General features: G+C 42.1%; 1 protein-coding gene across 1 annotated transcript; it reads left to right on the plus strand.

Moving 5' to 3' along the window:
* Positions 1 to 4962: 4962 nt before the first annotated feature.
* Positions 4963 to 15299, plus strand: ADPRH (ADP-ribosylarginine hydrolase). The gene is made up of 4 exons (XM_033131323.1): positions 4963 to 5396; positions 7049 to 7385; positions 9227 to 9587; positions 11395 to 15299. Exons 2-4 carry the CDS (start codon positions 7073 to 7075, stop codon positions 11807 to 11809), a joined length of 1089 nt encoding a protein of 362 aa, XP_032987214.1. The 5' UTR covers positions 4963 to 5396; positions 7049 to 7072; the 3' UTR covers positions 11810 to 15299.
* The last annotated feature ends 220 nt before the right edge of the window (positions 15300 to 15519 follow it).

Below are 15519 nucleotides of genomic sequence, written 5' to 3' on the forward strand. Positions count from 1 at the left end.
CACCTGTGAAGCCACCTGGCCCAGGACTTTTGTTTATTGAGTTTTTTGATTACTGTATCGATATCATTAGTAGTAATCAGTTGGTTCAGATTTTCTGTTTTTTCTTGATTTGGTCTTGGAAATTTGTATGTTTCTGGGAATTTATCCATTTCTTCCAGATTGTCTATTTGTTGGCATATAATTGTTCGTAATATTTTCTTATGCTCCTTTGTATTTATGTAGTGTCAGTTGTCACTTCTCCTTCTTCATTTCTGATTTTCTTTATTTGGGTCCTCTCTCTTTTTTCTTGATTAGTCTGGCTAAAGGTTTATCAATTTTGTTTTATCTTTTCAAAGAACCAGCATTTAGTTTTGTTGATCTTTTGTATTTTTTTTTTAGACTCTATTCAGTTTAGTTCTACGCTGATTTTTATTATTCCCTTCCTTCTACTCACTTTGGGCTTTGTTTGCTGAACTTTTTCTAGTTCCTTTAAGTGTAAGGTTATATTTTTTATTTGAGATTTTTCTTGTTTCTTTAGGTAGGCCTGCATTGCTATTTCACTCTTAGTACTGCTTTTGCTGTGTCCCATAGATTTTGGGTCATTTTGTTTTTGATCTCATTGTTAATCCATTCACTGTTTAGTAGCATGTTATTCAGCCTCCATGTGTTTGTGTGTTTTTCAGTTTTTTTCTTGTAATTTATTTCTAGTTTCATACCATTATGGTCAGAGAAGATACTTGATATGATTTCAGTCTTCTTAAATTTATTGAGACTTGTTTTGTGGCATAATATGTGGTCTATCTTGGAAGATGTTCCATGAGCACTTATAAAGAATGTATATTCTGCTACTTTTGGATGAAATGCTCTAAAAATATCAAATAAATTCGTCTGTGTTACTGTGTTATTTAAGGCCACTGTTTCCTTGTTAATTTTCTGTCTGGAATATCTGTCCATTGGTGTCAAGGGGGTGTTAAAGTCCCCTACTATGATTGTATTATTGTCAATCTCTCCTTTTTAGTCAGTCAATATTTGCTTTATATATTTATGTATTCCTACGTTGGGTGCATAAGTGTTTATAAGGATTATATCCTCGTGATAGATTGATCCCTTTATCATTATGTAATGTTTCTCTTTGTCTCTTATTATACCCTTTGTTTTAAAGTCTGTTTTCTCTGATATAAGCATTGCTATCCCAGTCTTTTTAAAAAATTTCTATTCACATGAAATATCTTTTTCTGTCCCTTTACTTTCAGTCTGTGTGTGTTTTTTGACCTGAAGTGGGTCTCTTGTAGACAGCATATGTATGGGTCATGTTTTCTTATCCATTCTGCCACCCTATGTCTTTTGATTGGAGCATTTAATCCATTTATATTTAAAGTGATTATTGATAGGTATTATTGCCTTTTTGTTTTTCATATTTATGTTCTTCCCCGCCAACCGCCCCCCCCACAAACACTTCTTCTTAAAGAAGTCCCTTTCAGAAGAAGTGGCGGGGGGAGAATTTCTTGAAATACTGGTTTTGGGGTAATGAACTCCTTTAGCTTTTCTTGTCTGGGAAGCTCTTTATTTGTCCCTCAATTCTAAAGGATAGCTTTGCTTGGTACAGTAACCTTGGTTGCAGGTCCTAACTCTTCATCACTTTGAATATTTCATGCCAATTCTTTCTTGCCCGCAAAGTTTCTGTTGAGAAATCAGCTACCAATCATATGGGAACTCTCTTGTAGGTACCTGCCTTTTTCTTGCTGCTTTTAGGACTCCGTCTTTAACATTTGCCATTTTAATTATAATGTGTCTTGGTGTGGGCCTGTTTGGGTTCATCTTGTTTGGTACCCTCTGCGCTTTCTAGGCTTGTATGCCTACTATTTCCTTTACCAGGTTAAAAAAGTTTTCTGTCATTATTTTCAAATAGGTTCTCAATTCCTTGATTTCTCTCTTCTCCTTCTGGTACCCCTATGATGCAAATATCATGCTTGATGTTGTCCCAGAGATCTCTTAAAATATCCTCATTTTTAAAAATTATTTTTTCTTTTCAGTCTCCCGATTGGGTGTTTTGTGCCAGCTTGTCTTCCAAATCACTGATTCAATCTTCTGCTTCATCTCTCTGCTGGTGATTCCTTGTAGTGCATTCTTCATTTCAGTTATTATATTCTTCACTTCTGACTGGTTCATCTTTATGGTTTCTATCCAATTTAAAATAAGAATCAGATTAAGACTAGATTAAAAAAAAGATGTTGAAGTACACATACAATGAAACTGGAAAAAGTGAAAAGCAAGACAAGCAAGGAATATTTGAACGTTGCATAAGTGAAATATTTAAAAATAAAATTCCATGTGGATAAAAATTATAATTAATGGAACATTTATATACATGAGAAAATTGAGGAAAGATGGTCTTTTATTACCTCCGTCTTGGGAAGATGACTGAACTAAAGCTATTGACTCCAAATTGCAGAAAGTATTTCTCTCTGTCATTTTCCAACAATTAGAAAAACTTTCTTAGCTAAGGCTGTGTAATAAATTTTTTGTTGTGCCTTGCATTTTAAACATTAGGTCTCCAAAACTGCATTTAAAATCCAGTAGTTCTATGTATGTGGCCGATCAAGTGGTAAAGGCAAAGAGGAATATAAGCTCTCAGTATCCTCATTGCCTCTACAGTTCCTGGCACAGTATAATCACTTGAGAAATATTTTCTGAAAGAATGAATGAATGAGTGAATGAATGAATACAAAATTCAAATGCTAACAGTTCAGACAAAAAACTCCAAACATCAGGGTGTAATCTAGTTGCTGCTGAGTCTGAATTGTACGCTCATTCTTTAAGTGAAGGACAAATAAAGCAATCTTAGATGAATCTGGAGACGACTGTGCCCATCTATACGCCATTACTTTGTACCACTTGATGCTCCTTCATGTCATCTATGTCCTAGTGAGTGGTGTTTGGTCAAAGGCAGGATTTCAGGTATAGCTTATTAAATCAGTCACATGATCTTATATTTGCTTTTGTATTGATTATTGTTTTCTGAACTCTTTTTTTTATTAGTTTCAGGTGTACAAACCAACATAATGATTAGACATTTATACCCCTCACAAATTGATGACCCCACCAAGCCTACGACATAATTATTCTAATACCATTGACTTTACATCCCGTGACCATATATATCATATATATATTATATATATTTAATTATAGTTGACATTCAATACCATTTTATATTAGTTTCAGTGTGCAACACAGTGGTTAGGCATTTATATAATCTATGGAGTGATCACCCCAGTAAGTCCAGTACTCTTCTGACACCCTACATGATCTTTACAACATTATTGATTATATTCCCCATCCTGTATTTTACATCCCTGTGACTATTTTGTGACCTGCAATTTGTGCTTCCTAATCCCTTCACCTTTCTCTCCCATCCCCCAACCCCCTCCCATCTAGCAACCATCAGGTCTAGCAACCATCCGGTTGTTCTGTAGCTATGTGTCTATTTCTGTTTTGTTTGCTCGTTTATTACATTCTTTTTGTTTTTTTAATTTTTTACTGGGGAATATTGGGGAACAGTGTGTTTCAATCTAGTTGTGGAGGGTACAGCTCAGCTCCAAGTCCAGTCGCTGTTTTCAATCTTTAGTTGCAGGGGGCACAGCCCACCATCCTATGTGGGAATTGAACCAGCCACTTTGTTGGTGAGAGCTTGCGCTCTAACCAACTGAGCCTTTGGCCGCCCCTCTGGCAGCTCAGGCACAGCTCCTTGTCTTCAATCTATTTGTGGAGGGCGCAGCTCACTGACCCATATGGGAATCAAACTGGCAACCATGTTTTTCAGAGCTCACACTCTAACCAACTGAGCCATCCGGCTGCCCCTAGATTCTTTTGATTCCACACATAAGTGAGATCCAAATATTAAGGTGTAATCTAGTTGCTGCTGAGTTTGTAACAAAGCCATTCAAGTGGCAGAGCCCACCAAGATCAACTGCCCAGGGACAAGGAAGGGCCAATCAGCTTGCAGTTAACAATTTCAAACTGTAGAGAACATGTGCAGTCTGAAGAGACGGACATGTTAATCACAGGTGTCAATCAAGAGGTCCCAAACCTGGAGAGGAACACCCCATCCCAGATAAAACCCCCAAGCTCCTTTGGCCCTTTGCCTTTTTGAGCCTTGCTTTTGTTCGGGGTCCTGCTCCAAACCTTTTGGAGTGTATTTTTTCTCCTAATAATGTCACCTTTGGGATTTTGCTCCCTTTTTGCATTGCCTTTCCTTGGGAGTGTACTGTCCCTTAATAATGGCCTTTGAGCCACTGCTTTCTGCTTGGGCCTGCTTCTATTTCTTTGAAGTGTACTTTTTCTTCTAATAAACTGCTTTTTCACTACTTTACCTCGGTATCTTGTTCAATTCTTTGCTTAAGACACGAAGAACCTGGACACTGCGTCAAGATGGGCCCATCCTCTGGTAACAGAGAGGCTAAGCTTCCCAGTGTTCCTCCCTGAGGCCAGGAACTGACTCCAGGGTGTGGGAGCCAAGCCAGGACTTCTCACAGAGAAGGGCCCACTTTCCCTTTACATTGAGACTAACCAATTCCTGTTAACCTAGCCAACAATCCTTTATTTGCATGAAAGAATTACACTTTGTGTTTTTTGCCTTTAAAAACCCTCCTTTCTTTGTTCACTATGGAATGCAGTTTGCCTTCCTCCTTGGATCTGTGTCTCTCTCCTTTTGCTCATAAATGCTTTTTTGTTCTTTATTATAGCCTGAAGCTCTTCTTTAGTTATTGATTTAATTCTTTTAAAAAGTGACAGTATTATTCAGAAAACAATACTTAGTTTTTCTTTGCTTTTATTTAATGTCAGGATGAAAATTTATTCTGCTGCCAAGTAAGTGACGAGTTAAAATTAATTCTAACAGCCACCCTAAGAAGTACTTGTATGGGTCCCTATTATGGGTGAGGGGCTCAGGAAGGTGACAAAGGTCTCGCACTTAGTAGTACCCTTTTCCCGGTGTTTGTATCCTTACAGGTTTACAACAACACAGAAGAGACACGCGAGTCACCAACGAGAACTTCCGGGTTCCGGAGTCCGGACTTTCTGAGAGGCGAGGAGCTTCTCGGGGCCCTTCTGAGCCCGGGGCCCGCTCATGCCGGCCCAGGAGGCCGCCGCAGTGCCGGGAAGCCGCTCGCGAGACCACAGAAGTCGCACGGAGTTGGCCAAGCGGAAGGCGCCGAGGCACTCTTCCCGCGGCGGTTGAATCTGGGCGCTGTCCCCAAGCGAGGCGACAGGACTTCAGCCCTGTCTTGCGCAAAGCTGGGCCCCGGCGGGTCCGCAACGTACCTCCTGCACGCCGTGTGCAGCCAGGCCTCTCCCCCCCGCCCCGGAAGACCCCGCGCCCGGCCTCGCCCAAGTCCACCACTCGTCACGGCCACCAGGTACCCCACCCTGCTGTCCTCCCCCACCCCCGCGGGCGCTCCTCTCCTGGCGGTAACCAGGCCGCGCCCGCTCTTCCCCCCTCTCCCTTCTTTCCTAGGCCCTGTCTGGGGTGTGCGATCTCCCGACCTCCCTCCCCCCATACACCCCCTGCCTCCCACCTCGCCCTCCTTCCCCAGCAGTGACCTGGTGCCCCATCCCGGTCTCGGCGCCCTCCCTCCACCCCCTCAGAAAAGGAGCGGAGGTCTGTCTGGAAGCAGCTGTCCAACTTTAGTTTTGAATTTGTTGTTCGGGAGCGAGAAAGTTCAAAGGAGTTTAAGGAATAGCAGCGTTCTGAAAGCGGAGGCTAGAGCAATATTATGAAAGTTAAAAAGAATTTCCAACGGAAAGAGATGGCCATCATCCCCTACCCCCGGCTCTGTGATTGCAACTCGCAAATCATATATTCGGTGGAGCCAGAAGGAATACAGAAAGGAAGCTTATGGCATTTGGAGAGCAGGTACCGGAGGACTAAAAGTTGGTCCCCTGAAGCTCTCTGCACAGGACAGGACCCCGGGAGCACCTATAGACCGCCTCCTCCCCCACTCCAATTAAAAGCGAAAATCCAGATCCAGGGTTCCGGGTGGCTTGTCCGCAATCACACAACTGATTTTTGGCAGTCAGGTGTAGTAGCCCAGAACTCCACTTCCTAGGCATCATTTATAAATAAGGAAACGCGTACATAACGCTTTACAAGTATCTTGTGAGCTAAGAAATTAAGCATGATCAGTATTGGGACGCTCAGCCCATCTTCATTTACTGTTCTGGTTCTTGCCAGCCCGCATTCCCCAGCCAACAGCAGTGCAACTAGGGAAGGACTCCTGGAAGCCCTAGGACTTACACTAAACCCTGAGTCATTGGGTTTAGGTCAGTGGAAGGGAGGACCGGGATACTGAGTGTGAAAAGAGCTTGAGCCGAGGGGAGAATGATTCATTTACTCCTCACAACAAACCCAAGAGATTGTTACTATTTTTGTCACCATTTTAGAGATGTAGAGGCTGTGGCACAAGAGGTTGCCTAAGGGAAGTAGGTTTGCACTGAGGCGAGTGGCCTGGAATCAGAAGATTCGGGTCCCAGTGCCTCTACTCACTGACTGTGTGAAATTACCCTCTCTGAGCCCCAGTTTCTTATCTGTGAAATGCATACTATAATCCCTGCTTACTGATGACACAGAGAATGTGCAGGTGCCTTGTGAACCGGGCGTTGTAATAGAAAGTACTGTTGTTTAAGTAAAGGAGGGATGCACTTCCAAAGCCAAATGTCAACTAAAAAGAGAAAATGGTAAGCTTGGTTTGACTTGCAGAATGTAATGGGCTTGCCATTTGCAGAGTTGTAGTTACAATTGTGGGCCTTGGAGTCAGATGGAATCCTAGCCATGCCAATTAGCTGTGACCTAAGACAAGTCACTTAACATTTCTGAAACTGTTATCTCTCTAATCCTCATTTTACTTACCTGTAAAATGGGCCCAATAACACATCCCTCGTAGAGTAGTTATGAAGATTAAATGAGATGCACTGAATGCAACACCTACAAGTAGTGAGTACTCAATTAAAATGCAGATAAGGCTCTTGTTTTTTCTAATTTTTCTTTCTCCTGATCCCCTGTGTGTCTTAGTTTCCCCCCAAAGACAGCCTCACCATGTGTGGCGGATTGATCGAGAGGTATGTGGCTGCCATGGTGCTGAGTGCAGCTGGAGATGCCTTGGGGTACTTCAACGGGAAGTGGGAGTTCCTCAGGCATGGAGAGATGATTCACCAGCAGCTGGGCCAGCTTGGTGGCTTGGACGCCATAGATGTGGAGAGGTGGAGCGTCAGCGATGACACAGTGATGCACCTGGCCACTGCAGAAGCTCTCGTGGAAGCTGGGAAAGTCTTGGACTTGGCTCGACTGTATGCCCTCCTTGCTAAGCATTACCAAGACTGCATGGGAGACATGGACGGCCGGGCACCAGGTGACTAGCCAGTAGAGGTCCTGGGCAGGGGGAGAATAAAACAGGCCCAAGGAAGTCATCAAAAATATTGATCAAGATTTAAATATCAAGGAGACAGTAGTTTTTATAGTTGTGATAAAAATAGAAACAACCTAAATGTTCCAAATTTATTTAATTATGGTGATACATTTGCAGCCATTTAAAATTATACAGATAAATATTTACTGATCTAGTAAGACATTGTGTAACCTACTTACCTTTCACTTAATATATAATGTCTTACTAGTTATATATTAAGTGAAAGGTAAGTAGGTCACACAACAGGATGTATCTTATAAAGCCACAGTCATTAAAAGTATAATGTATACTTGTTGGGAGAAGCCTGGAAGAATATATACAGATGTTCATAATTGTATCTTGTTAATGAAGTATTTATAATTTCTTATTTTCTTGTTTATTGGTATTTTCTAAGTTTTCTGTAATGAACAAGTATAAGGAAAACATATATTTCTTTTTAAAGGAGAATGGACAGGGTCTTGAAGAGATTCCTTTTGTTTCCAGGTCTGCTCACAAATGGTTCTTGCCCACTTTGGGAAATTGTTACAGTCACTTGGGCCACCAGGTGATTTGAATCACCTTTTCCCTAGCCCATCTGACCTGCCTCTTCTCCTGTATTGTCAGCTTGAGCTGCCATAACAAAATGCCACAGACTGCTGTCTTAAAGAACAGACATTTATTTTCTTACTGTTTCGGAGGCTAAAAGTTTGAGATCAAGGTGTCAGAAGGTTTGTTTTTCTCTGAAGCCTTTATCTTCCAGATGACTTCCTTATACCTGTGTTCTCTCACAGTGCACACACCTGGTGTATTGTGTGTCCAAATTTCCTCTTATTAGGACACCAGTTAGATTACACGAGGGCCCATCGTAACGGTCTTGTTTTAACGTCATCACCTCTTTAAAGGCCCTATCTCTAAATACAATCACATTCTGAGGTGCTAGCAGTTAGGGCTTCAACACACAGATTTTGGGGCACGCAATTCAGCTTAGCTGATGAAAAGCACCTCCTGTTGAAAAGCTCCCATCCCACACACGCACCAGGGTCTCTGGTGACCCCAAAGATTGGTCTTAGAAGCCAGCCTCTGTTCATCCTTTCTCAACGTCTGATATCTCATCAGTTTAACAAGTGCAAAGTGTTCTTTGTCCATCTGTGCCTTCTGTGGCATGGTTGTGAATAAACTGAGTATAAGGGAATAGTAATACCACACCCCACAGTATGTTACTTCCACTGCTTGGGTTATGCGTGCATTCAGAGTTCCCAGGATAGTGTGATGGGACAAGACTGGATTATGCTGCTCTCACCTAGGAGAAAACCAAGGGCACCCACGGGCACATTGTTGCTCTGAACCCATTGTTCCATCTCTGAGCCCAGCGCTCTTTACTCTAGAACTGTGACCCCTTCCTGACATTGGGGAATTTCAGTTGTCAGGTTCTCATTGGGTTCTTTAAGGGCTTGGGCTTGGAGCACGATGGTTATGAAGCAAGATGAGCTGCTCACCAGCTGGTTATGTGATTTTGAAAAAGGTTCTTCAGCTCTGAGCCTTAGCTTATTTATTTAAAAAAGAATATGTTGTACCTACCTTTTTGAGTTATTGTAATGTATCAGTAATAACTGGCAAAAATTCCAAGGCTCTGTATATGAATCTGCTTCTTAAATCTTATCATGCGAAGGGGTATGTATTAAGTGAGGCAGTGTTGGCTTACCCTTCCCATCAAAGACACTTGGAGGCAGAGTTTGCTTCTTTCCTCCCTCCGGAGCCTTTGCTTTGGTTACACTGACCCTGTCCCCTACCCACCTTTTCCACAGGTGACACCTGCATGCATAACGCCATGCTGCTGAAGCCAGACCAAGCCGAGGGCTGGAGGGTTCCCTTTAACAGCCATGAGGGCGGCTGCGGGGCTGCTATGCGGGCCATGTGCATCGGTCTCCGGTTCCCTCATCACAGTCAGCTGAATACACTGATCCAGGTCAGCATTGAGAGCGGCCGGATGACCCACCACCACCCCACAGGCTACCTGGGAGCCCTTGTGTCTGCTCTTTTTACAGCCTATGCTGTGAATGGCAAGCCTCCTTTGCAGTGGGGAAAAGGACTGATGGAGGTGCTACCAGAAGCTAAAAAGTACATTGAGCAATCAGGCTACTTCGTGGAGAAGAACCTGCAACACTGGTAAGTTGGTAGGTGCAGGCTCCTGCTAGAAAATGGTTGAGTCTGTGTGCACACATGCATGTGTGTGTATGCCCAGAACTCCTAGATCATAGCAACTGTTCTCATCATCCAGTTTTGTCATCACTGCATCCAGCCCCCTCCCTGCCTCCCTGCTAAGGATTTCAGGTGCAGTTCCAGCAGTGGTTGCCACCAAGTAGCCAAGTGAAGACCTCAGTGAGCAGTGCAGCTGCAGGGCTTCCCTCTTACCGGGGTGCTGTTCTGCATCCCACCTTTCTGTAGTTTTTGTGGCTATCCTGTACTGAGAGGAACTTGCCTGTTTCTCTCCTGGAACTTGTTTTTCGCTGTTGTCTTGACACACAATATTTTAAAATCTTTTCTTAGAATGCCCCAGAGATAGGTTTTTACTAGCTGATTACTAAATGGTAAACCACATCATCTCCTTTTTTTCTGGAATATATGAATAAAGCACTTTTTAATTTAAAATGTAATTGACATACAATATTATATTAGTTTCAGGTGTACAACGTAGTGATTTGATACCCATGTATGTTATGAAGTGATCAACACAAGAAGTCTAGCAACCATCTATCATCTTATAAAGCTATCGCTATATAGACTGTATTCCCTATGCTCTACATTACATCCCGTGACTTAACTTGTGTTATAAGTTTGTACCTCTTAATCCCCTTCACCTTTTTTGCCCATCCCCCACCCCCAACCCTTTGGCAACCATCAGTTTGTTCTCTGTATCTATGAGTCTGTTTTGTTTCATTCATATAGTTTTTTTTGGATTCCACATATACGTGAAATGATACAGTATTTGTCTTCCTCTGACTTATTTCACTTAGCATAATGGTCTCTAGGTCCATCTATATTGTCACAAATGGCAAGATTTCATTCTTTTTTTATGGCTGAGTAATATTCCATTGTGTATATGTACCGCATCCTCTTTATCCATTCATCTATCAATGGGCACCTAGTTTGTTGCTATGGTAAATAATGCTGCAGTGAACACAGGGGTGCAGATATCTTTTTGAATTAGTTTTTTTGTTTTGTTTTGTTTTATTTTTTTTAGGATAAATACCCAGAATTGGAATTGATGAATTGTATGGTAGTTTTATTTTTAATTTTTTTAAGAACTTCCAAACTGTTTTCCAGAGTGGCTGTGCCAATTTATAATCCCACCAACAGTGCACAAGGGTTCCCTTTTCTCCACATCCTCACCAATATTCGTTATATCTTCCCCTTTTTCTGAGTTCACTTCACATTGCCTTTTTTGGAAACAGAAGGTCCAGAAATCACCTGTGGTCATGATTTTCAAAGTTCCCTTTTGAAAAGAAAAAGTGACTCTATAAGGAGATGATGTGTTAGTTTACCCGTAGTAATCATTTCACCATGTATGTGTATATCAAATCGTCATGTTGTATACCTTAAATATATACAATTTTTACTAATAAATAAAATAAATTATAAAATAAAATACGTAATGACAGACTAAATAAAGTCCCCCCTTGAAAAGTGACACATTATTCTGAACTCAGGAAGAACAGACTTTTACTTCTCACCTTTGACTTGCTATGTATCTTGTTTATTTAGCAACAGGTATCAGTACCTTGTTTATATCAATTCTTAGCAAAAATTTATTGAATGAATGTTAGAGCTCATTTTGATTTTTTTATATCATTTATGATATTAATACAAGAACTTGAAGCAGCTTGGAATTTTCCCTGTTCACACATCCATCTGATACCTTTCCTTATGGTTATTGACTTTATTTTTTTAATTGTAGATTTTTTCCTTCCTCCAGGTTCTACTTCCAAGACCAATGGGAAAAGTACCTAAAACTTAGGGGGATTTTGGATGGCAAATCAGCCCCTACCTTCCCCAAGCCCTATGGAGTGAAGGAGAGGGATCAGTTCTACACCTCCGTGAGCTACCAAGGCTGGGGTGGCAGTAGTGGACACGATGCCCCCATGATTGCCTACGATGCCATCTTGGCTGCAGGAGACTCCTGGAAGGAGCTTGCCCACCGAGCGTTTTTCCATGGTGGAGACAGTGATTCTACAGCTGCCATTGCTGGCTGCTGGTGGGGAGTTATGTATGGTTTTAAAGGCGTGAATCCCTCCAACTACGAGAAACTAGAATACAGATACCGGCTGGAAGAGACAGCTAGGGCTTTATATTCTCTTGGGTCAAAGGAAGATACTGTAATTGACCTTTAGGAAGATGTGATGTTCATTTCTGGTGGTTTCTCCTCTTGTGTAGTGCCTTTTCTGCTCAGTTTCTTTTTCTTCCAAAGGCAAGAGTCTTAACTTCATATTCAGGGACTTTTGAGATAATAAATCCCTTGGGCAACTGAAACTCCGTCTTTCCAGGCTCATCCTGTTCTCCCTGAATCTCTCCATCTTCTTATCCTGAGGAGTCCTTATCTCAGTGGATGGGGTCAGCGTCTCCCAAGCTAGAAATCTCATGGCCTCCTGTTTGAGTTTTCGTTTTCATCAGCTAATCTTTCAGGAAGTTTTTTCTGTTGTTTCAAATGTAGACTCAACAGTGATTTGAGCACAAGTAGTTTATTTGGGAGGCGATTCCAGGGAGTACTGGGAGGAGCATGGGGAAGTGAGACAGGGAAGGAAGTGGAGCCAGTACAAGGTGCGTTCATGAGCAGGTTACCACTGTCGGCAACTGGGTCCTCTTTGTAAGGCACTCCTCATGGCTGTCCCACCTGAGGGACACGTGAACCTGGTTATTTATATCCACTGCCGTCCATCTGACATCGGTGGTCCTCAGTGCCAAGTCCCTGGCGCTCCTAAGCTTGTCTCTTGTGTAAGCCAAACATGAATGTCTTCAAGTAAAGACTCAGAGATGCTTGCAGTAGCAAGCCGTAGGGAGCATGGGAACAGCGAGCAGTATATGTAGGGTCCCAACAGCATCCGCTACATGGTTCTACCTCCTAAACATCCTTTAAATCAATCACCCTTTTGCCTTCTTGCACCATGTATTTTTCATCTGGATTTCTGCAATCCAGGATACTCAGGTCTGGGGAGATGCTTCTCCTAGCGGCGCTCTACTTACTGGACATGGCACTTAACATATCATTAGGTTGTTGTTGCCTATTTGCTTGTCTTTATTCTCCTCTAGGCAGAACCTAGTGCACAGGAGATACCTAATCAGTATATATTAAATGAATGTTGTTGATTAGCCTCCTAGCTGGTGCTTCTAACTCCAGTCTTGCCTTCTTCGTTGCCCTCCAGAGTTATCTTTACAAATAAAAAATTGATCATGCTGAACTTCTAATCGTATTCAATGAACACATCACCCCCTTTCTTTATTTCTTGATGCCCTTCCCTCTCCTTTTTCTCCTGGTAAGTTCGTACTTATCCTGCAAGCCCCAGCTCAGGTAGAACCTCCTAGATGAAACCTGCTCTGGTTGCTCAGGCATGTGTCTGCTTTCTCTTCACTGTGCTCACAGCCCTCTGTGCCTAGCTGTCACTACACTATCCTGTTGTATGGTGATTGTGTGTCTTCTGTGGCACCCTCAGGCTCCTTGTAGTGGAGAATTGTGCCTTATTCTCTTTGTGGCTTCTCTGCCTGGCGCCTGAGAGACATTCAGCAAATGTTTACTCTGGAAGTTCAAGTTGTATTGATGTGAATGCTGTCAACATGCAGTTCTACCTCTTCCCTATGTCCTCTTTTTTATGGTTGCCAGGAGCAACCTGGCCAAGATGCACTGTAAGAAATGAAGAGTTTGATGCCTTAACCGTGCCTATGTGCTGACTGAAATGAGCCAAGGCTCTTAACTCTGTATTTGAAGTAGGACTCCAGCAAAGGCATGGGATTTCCAATTCTTTCGTATGTAAAAACATGTCTGTTTTTCTGGCTCAAAAAAGTCTCATGTGTATTTATTTACTTCAGAAAACAGACATGTCATTTTATATATTACAACTATGTAGGACAACAGATGCTTCAGTGGGACAACCAATCAAAACTGTAGACTTTTAGGGGTGGTGGGTTACAATTCACAGAACATAGTAATCTCTTAAATTCAGATGTCTTGAAAGACTCCTTTGCATAAATATTTTGAGGACAGTTTTGGAATAATAGAAAACAGTATATACATTTTAACACAAGATTCCTAAGCAGAAGATTAAGATGGAGAATATTGGGCAGGACTGTTTTCAATTTCCCACTTGATAAGAACTGAGTTCATAATGCAGAATAGTATGTGCTTTTCTGTAGCTATAGAAGAAGAGAAAACATTTTCTCGTCTTGCTGAGGTTTCTTTTACCAGTAGTTAGGAATGCCTGCATTTTCAAGGCAGAGCACTAGAATTCTACTAATACTGACTAAACAGCAGACCTGAGACGCTTGGATCTTACAATATGGAAAAGGGCAGAAGAGTATTTTAACAAGTGGAATCTGAGGCATGACCGCTGTGTAACTGGTTTGGTGAATGGTCTCAATTTAGTGAGAAGCAAACATGAAATGATTTTATTTTTATTTACTACCTTCATACATATTCTTTTCCTGTCCTTTAGAATCATCATAGGAAGATCACATAGTTTTTTTGGTCTTTGGCGGAGGGAGGCAGTATTACTAACCCAGTCTATCTCAGTCTAGTTTTTAAAATTTCAGCTTTGTTGAGGTATAATTGACATAGACAAAAATTTAAAGTCTACATTGTGGTGATTTGATAAATGTGTACATTGTGAAAGGATTTCCTCCATCTAGTTAATTAACACATCCATCACCTCACATATTTATCTTATTTATGTGTGCGGTAGAACATTTTAGTTCTACTCTCAGCAAATTGCAGTTATACAATATAGTGTTAATCAGTTATAGTCACATTTTATGTCAGATCCTTAGACTTACTTATCTTATAGCTGAAAGTTTGTATACTTTTGCCAACCTCTCCCTATTTCCCCCAGCTACTGGCAACCACTTTACTCTTTTTCTATGAGTTTGACTTTAAAAAATTCCACCTATAAATGATACCATGCAGTGTTTGTCTTTCTTGTCTGGCATATCTTACTTGTCATAATAACCTCAAAATCCGTCCATGTTGTTGAAAATGGTGGGATTTCCTTCTTTCTCAAGGTTGAATAATATGTCATTATATATAGATGAATGGATAAGTAAAATAGGAGAATGTATATATATTCTTCTATTTTATCCATTCATCTGTTGACAGACACTTGGGTTGTTTCCATATCTTGGCTATTGTGAAAATGCTGCCATGAACATCAGGGTGCGAATATCTCTTCAAGAGCCTCTTTTCATTTCCTTTGGATAAATACCCAGAAGTGGGAATGTCAGGCCAGTTTAATCAGTTCTAAAACTTTAGTGTCAGGCCCTCCTTCCTCCCCTTCACAGTCGGTCCTGGGCCCAAGAGACTTAGAGGAGAAATGGGGACATGGACACCTCTTCTTTTCCTCCCCTCCCTCTTCTGGGGCTCCTGTCTCCTCTCCAGTGTTGGCCCTGAGACCAGCCTCACGGGTGGAGCCCTTGCAGGATATGCTCAAGCCAGCCACCTTCTGAGGGGTCCACTCGGCCTAAGGGATACCCATCCTTCCTGCTCACATTCTCCAGTGGCAATGCAGGCTTCCCCACCTGCCGCTGTCTTTATCAGCTGGAGGCCCTCCCTCGTTTGGCTTGTGAGGGGTAAGGAAGAGCACCACCTTCCCTCCCCATTCAGTAAGGGAAGGGAAAACTCCACAGAACTATGACTCAGGATTTTTCCTTTCAGTCCCTGGTTTTCAGCTGGTGGAGGTGAGGAAGGGAGGTCTAGTCACAGCAGTTCTGCTCCCTCCTAGTAAGTCCTCCATGGATTTGTATTTCCAAGTCCTTCCAGTCTTTATTAGAACAGGGAGGGTGGGGGCGGCGCGGGGGGCAGGAGTGTGGGGCCTTTGCATTTGTTGTTTGATGGTGTAGG

Source organism: Rhinolophus ferrumequinum, chromosome 2 (assembly GCF_004115265.2).
Source record: "Rhinolophus ferrumequinum isolate MPI-CBG mRhiFer1 chromosome 2, mRhiFer1_v1.p, whole genome shotgun sequence".
NCBI lineage: Eukaryota > Metazoa > Chordata > Mammalia > Chiroptera > Rhinolophidae > Rhinolophus > Rhinolophus ferrumequinum.

What these genes read in the sequence shown, in the direction of transcription:
- ADPRH (XM_033131323.1), top strand. Translation starts at nt 7,073, where the DNA reads ATGTGTGGCGGATTGATCGAGAGGTATGTGGCTGCCATGGTGCTGAGT. An exon ending in CATGGACGGCCGGGCACCAG is followed by an intron (nt 7,386 to 9,226) that starts GTGACTAGCCAG and finishes CCTTTTCCACAG; the next exon opens with GTGACACCTGCATGCATAAC. An exon ending in GAGAAGAACCTGCAACACTG is followed by an intron (nt 9,588 to 11,394) that starts GTAAGTTGGTAG and finishes TCCTTCCTCCAG; the next exon opens with GTTCTACTTCCAAGACCAAT.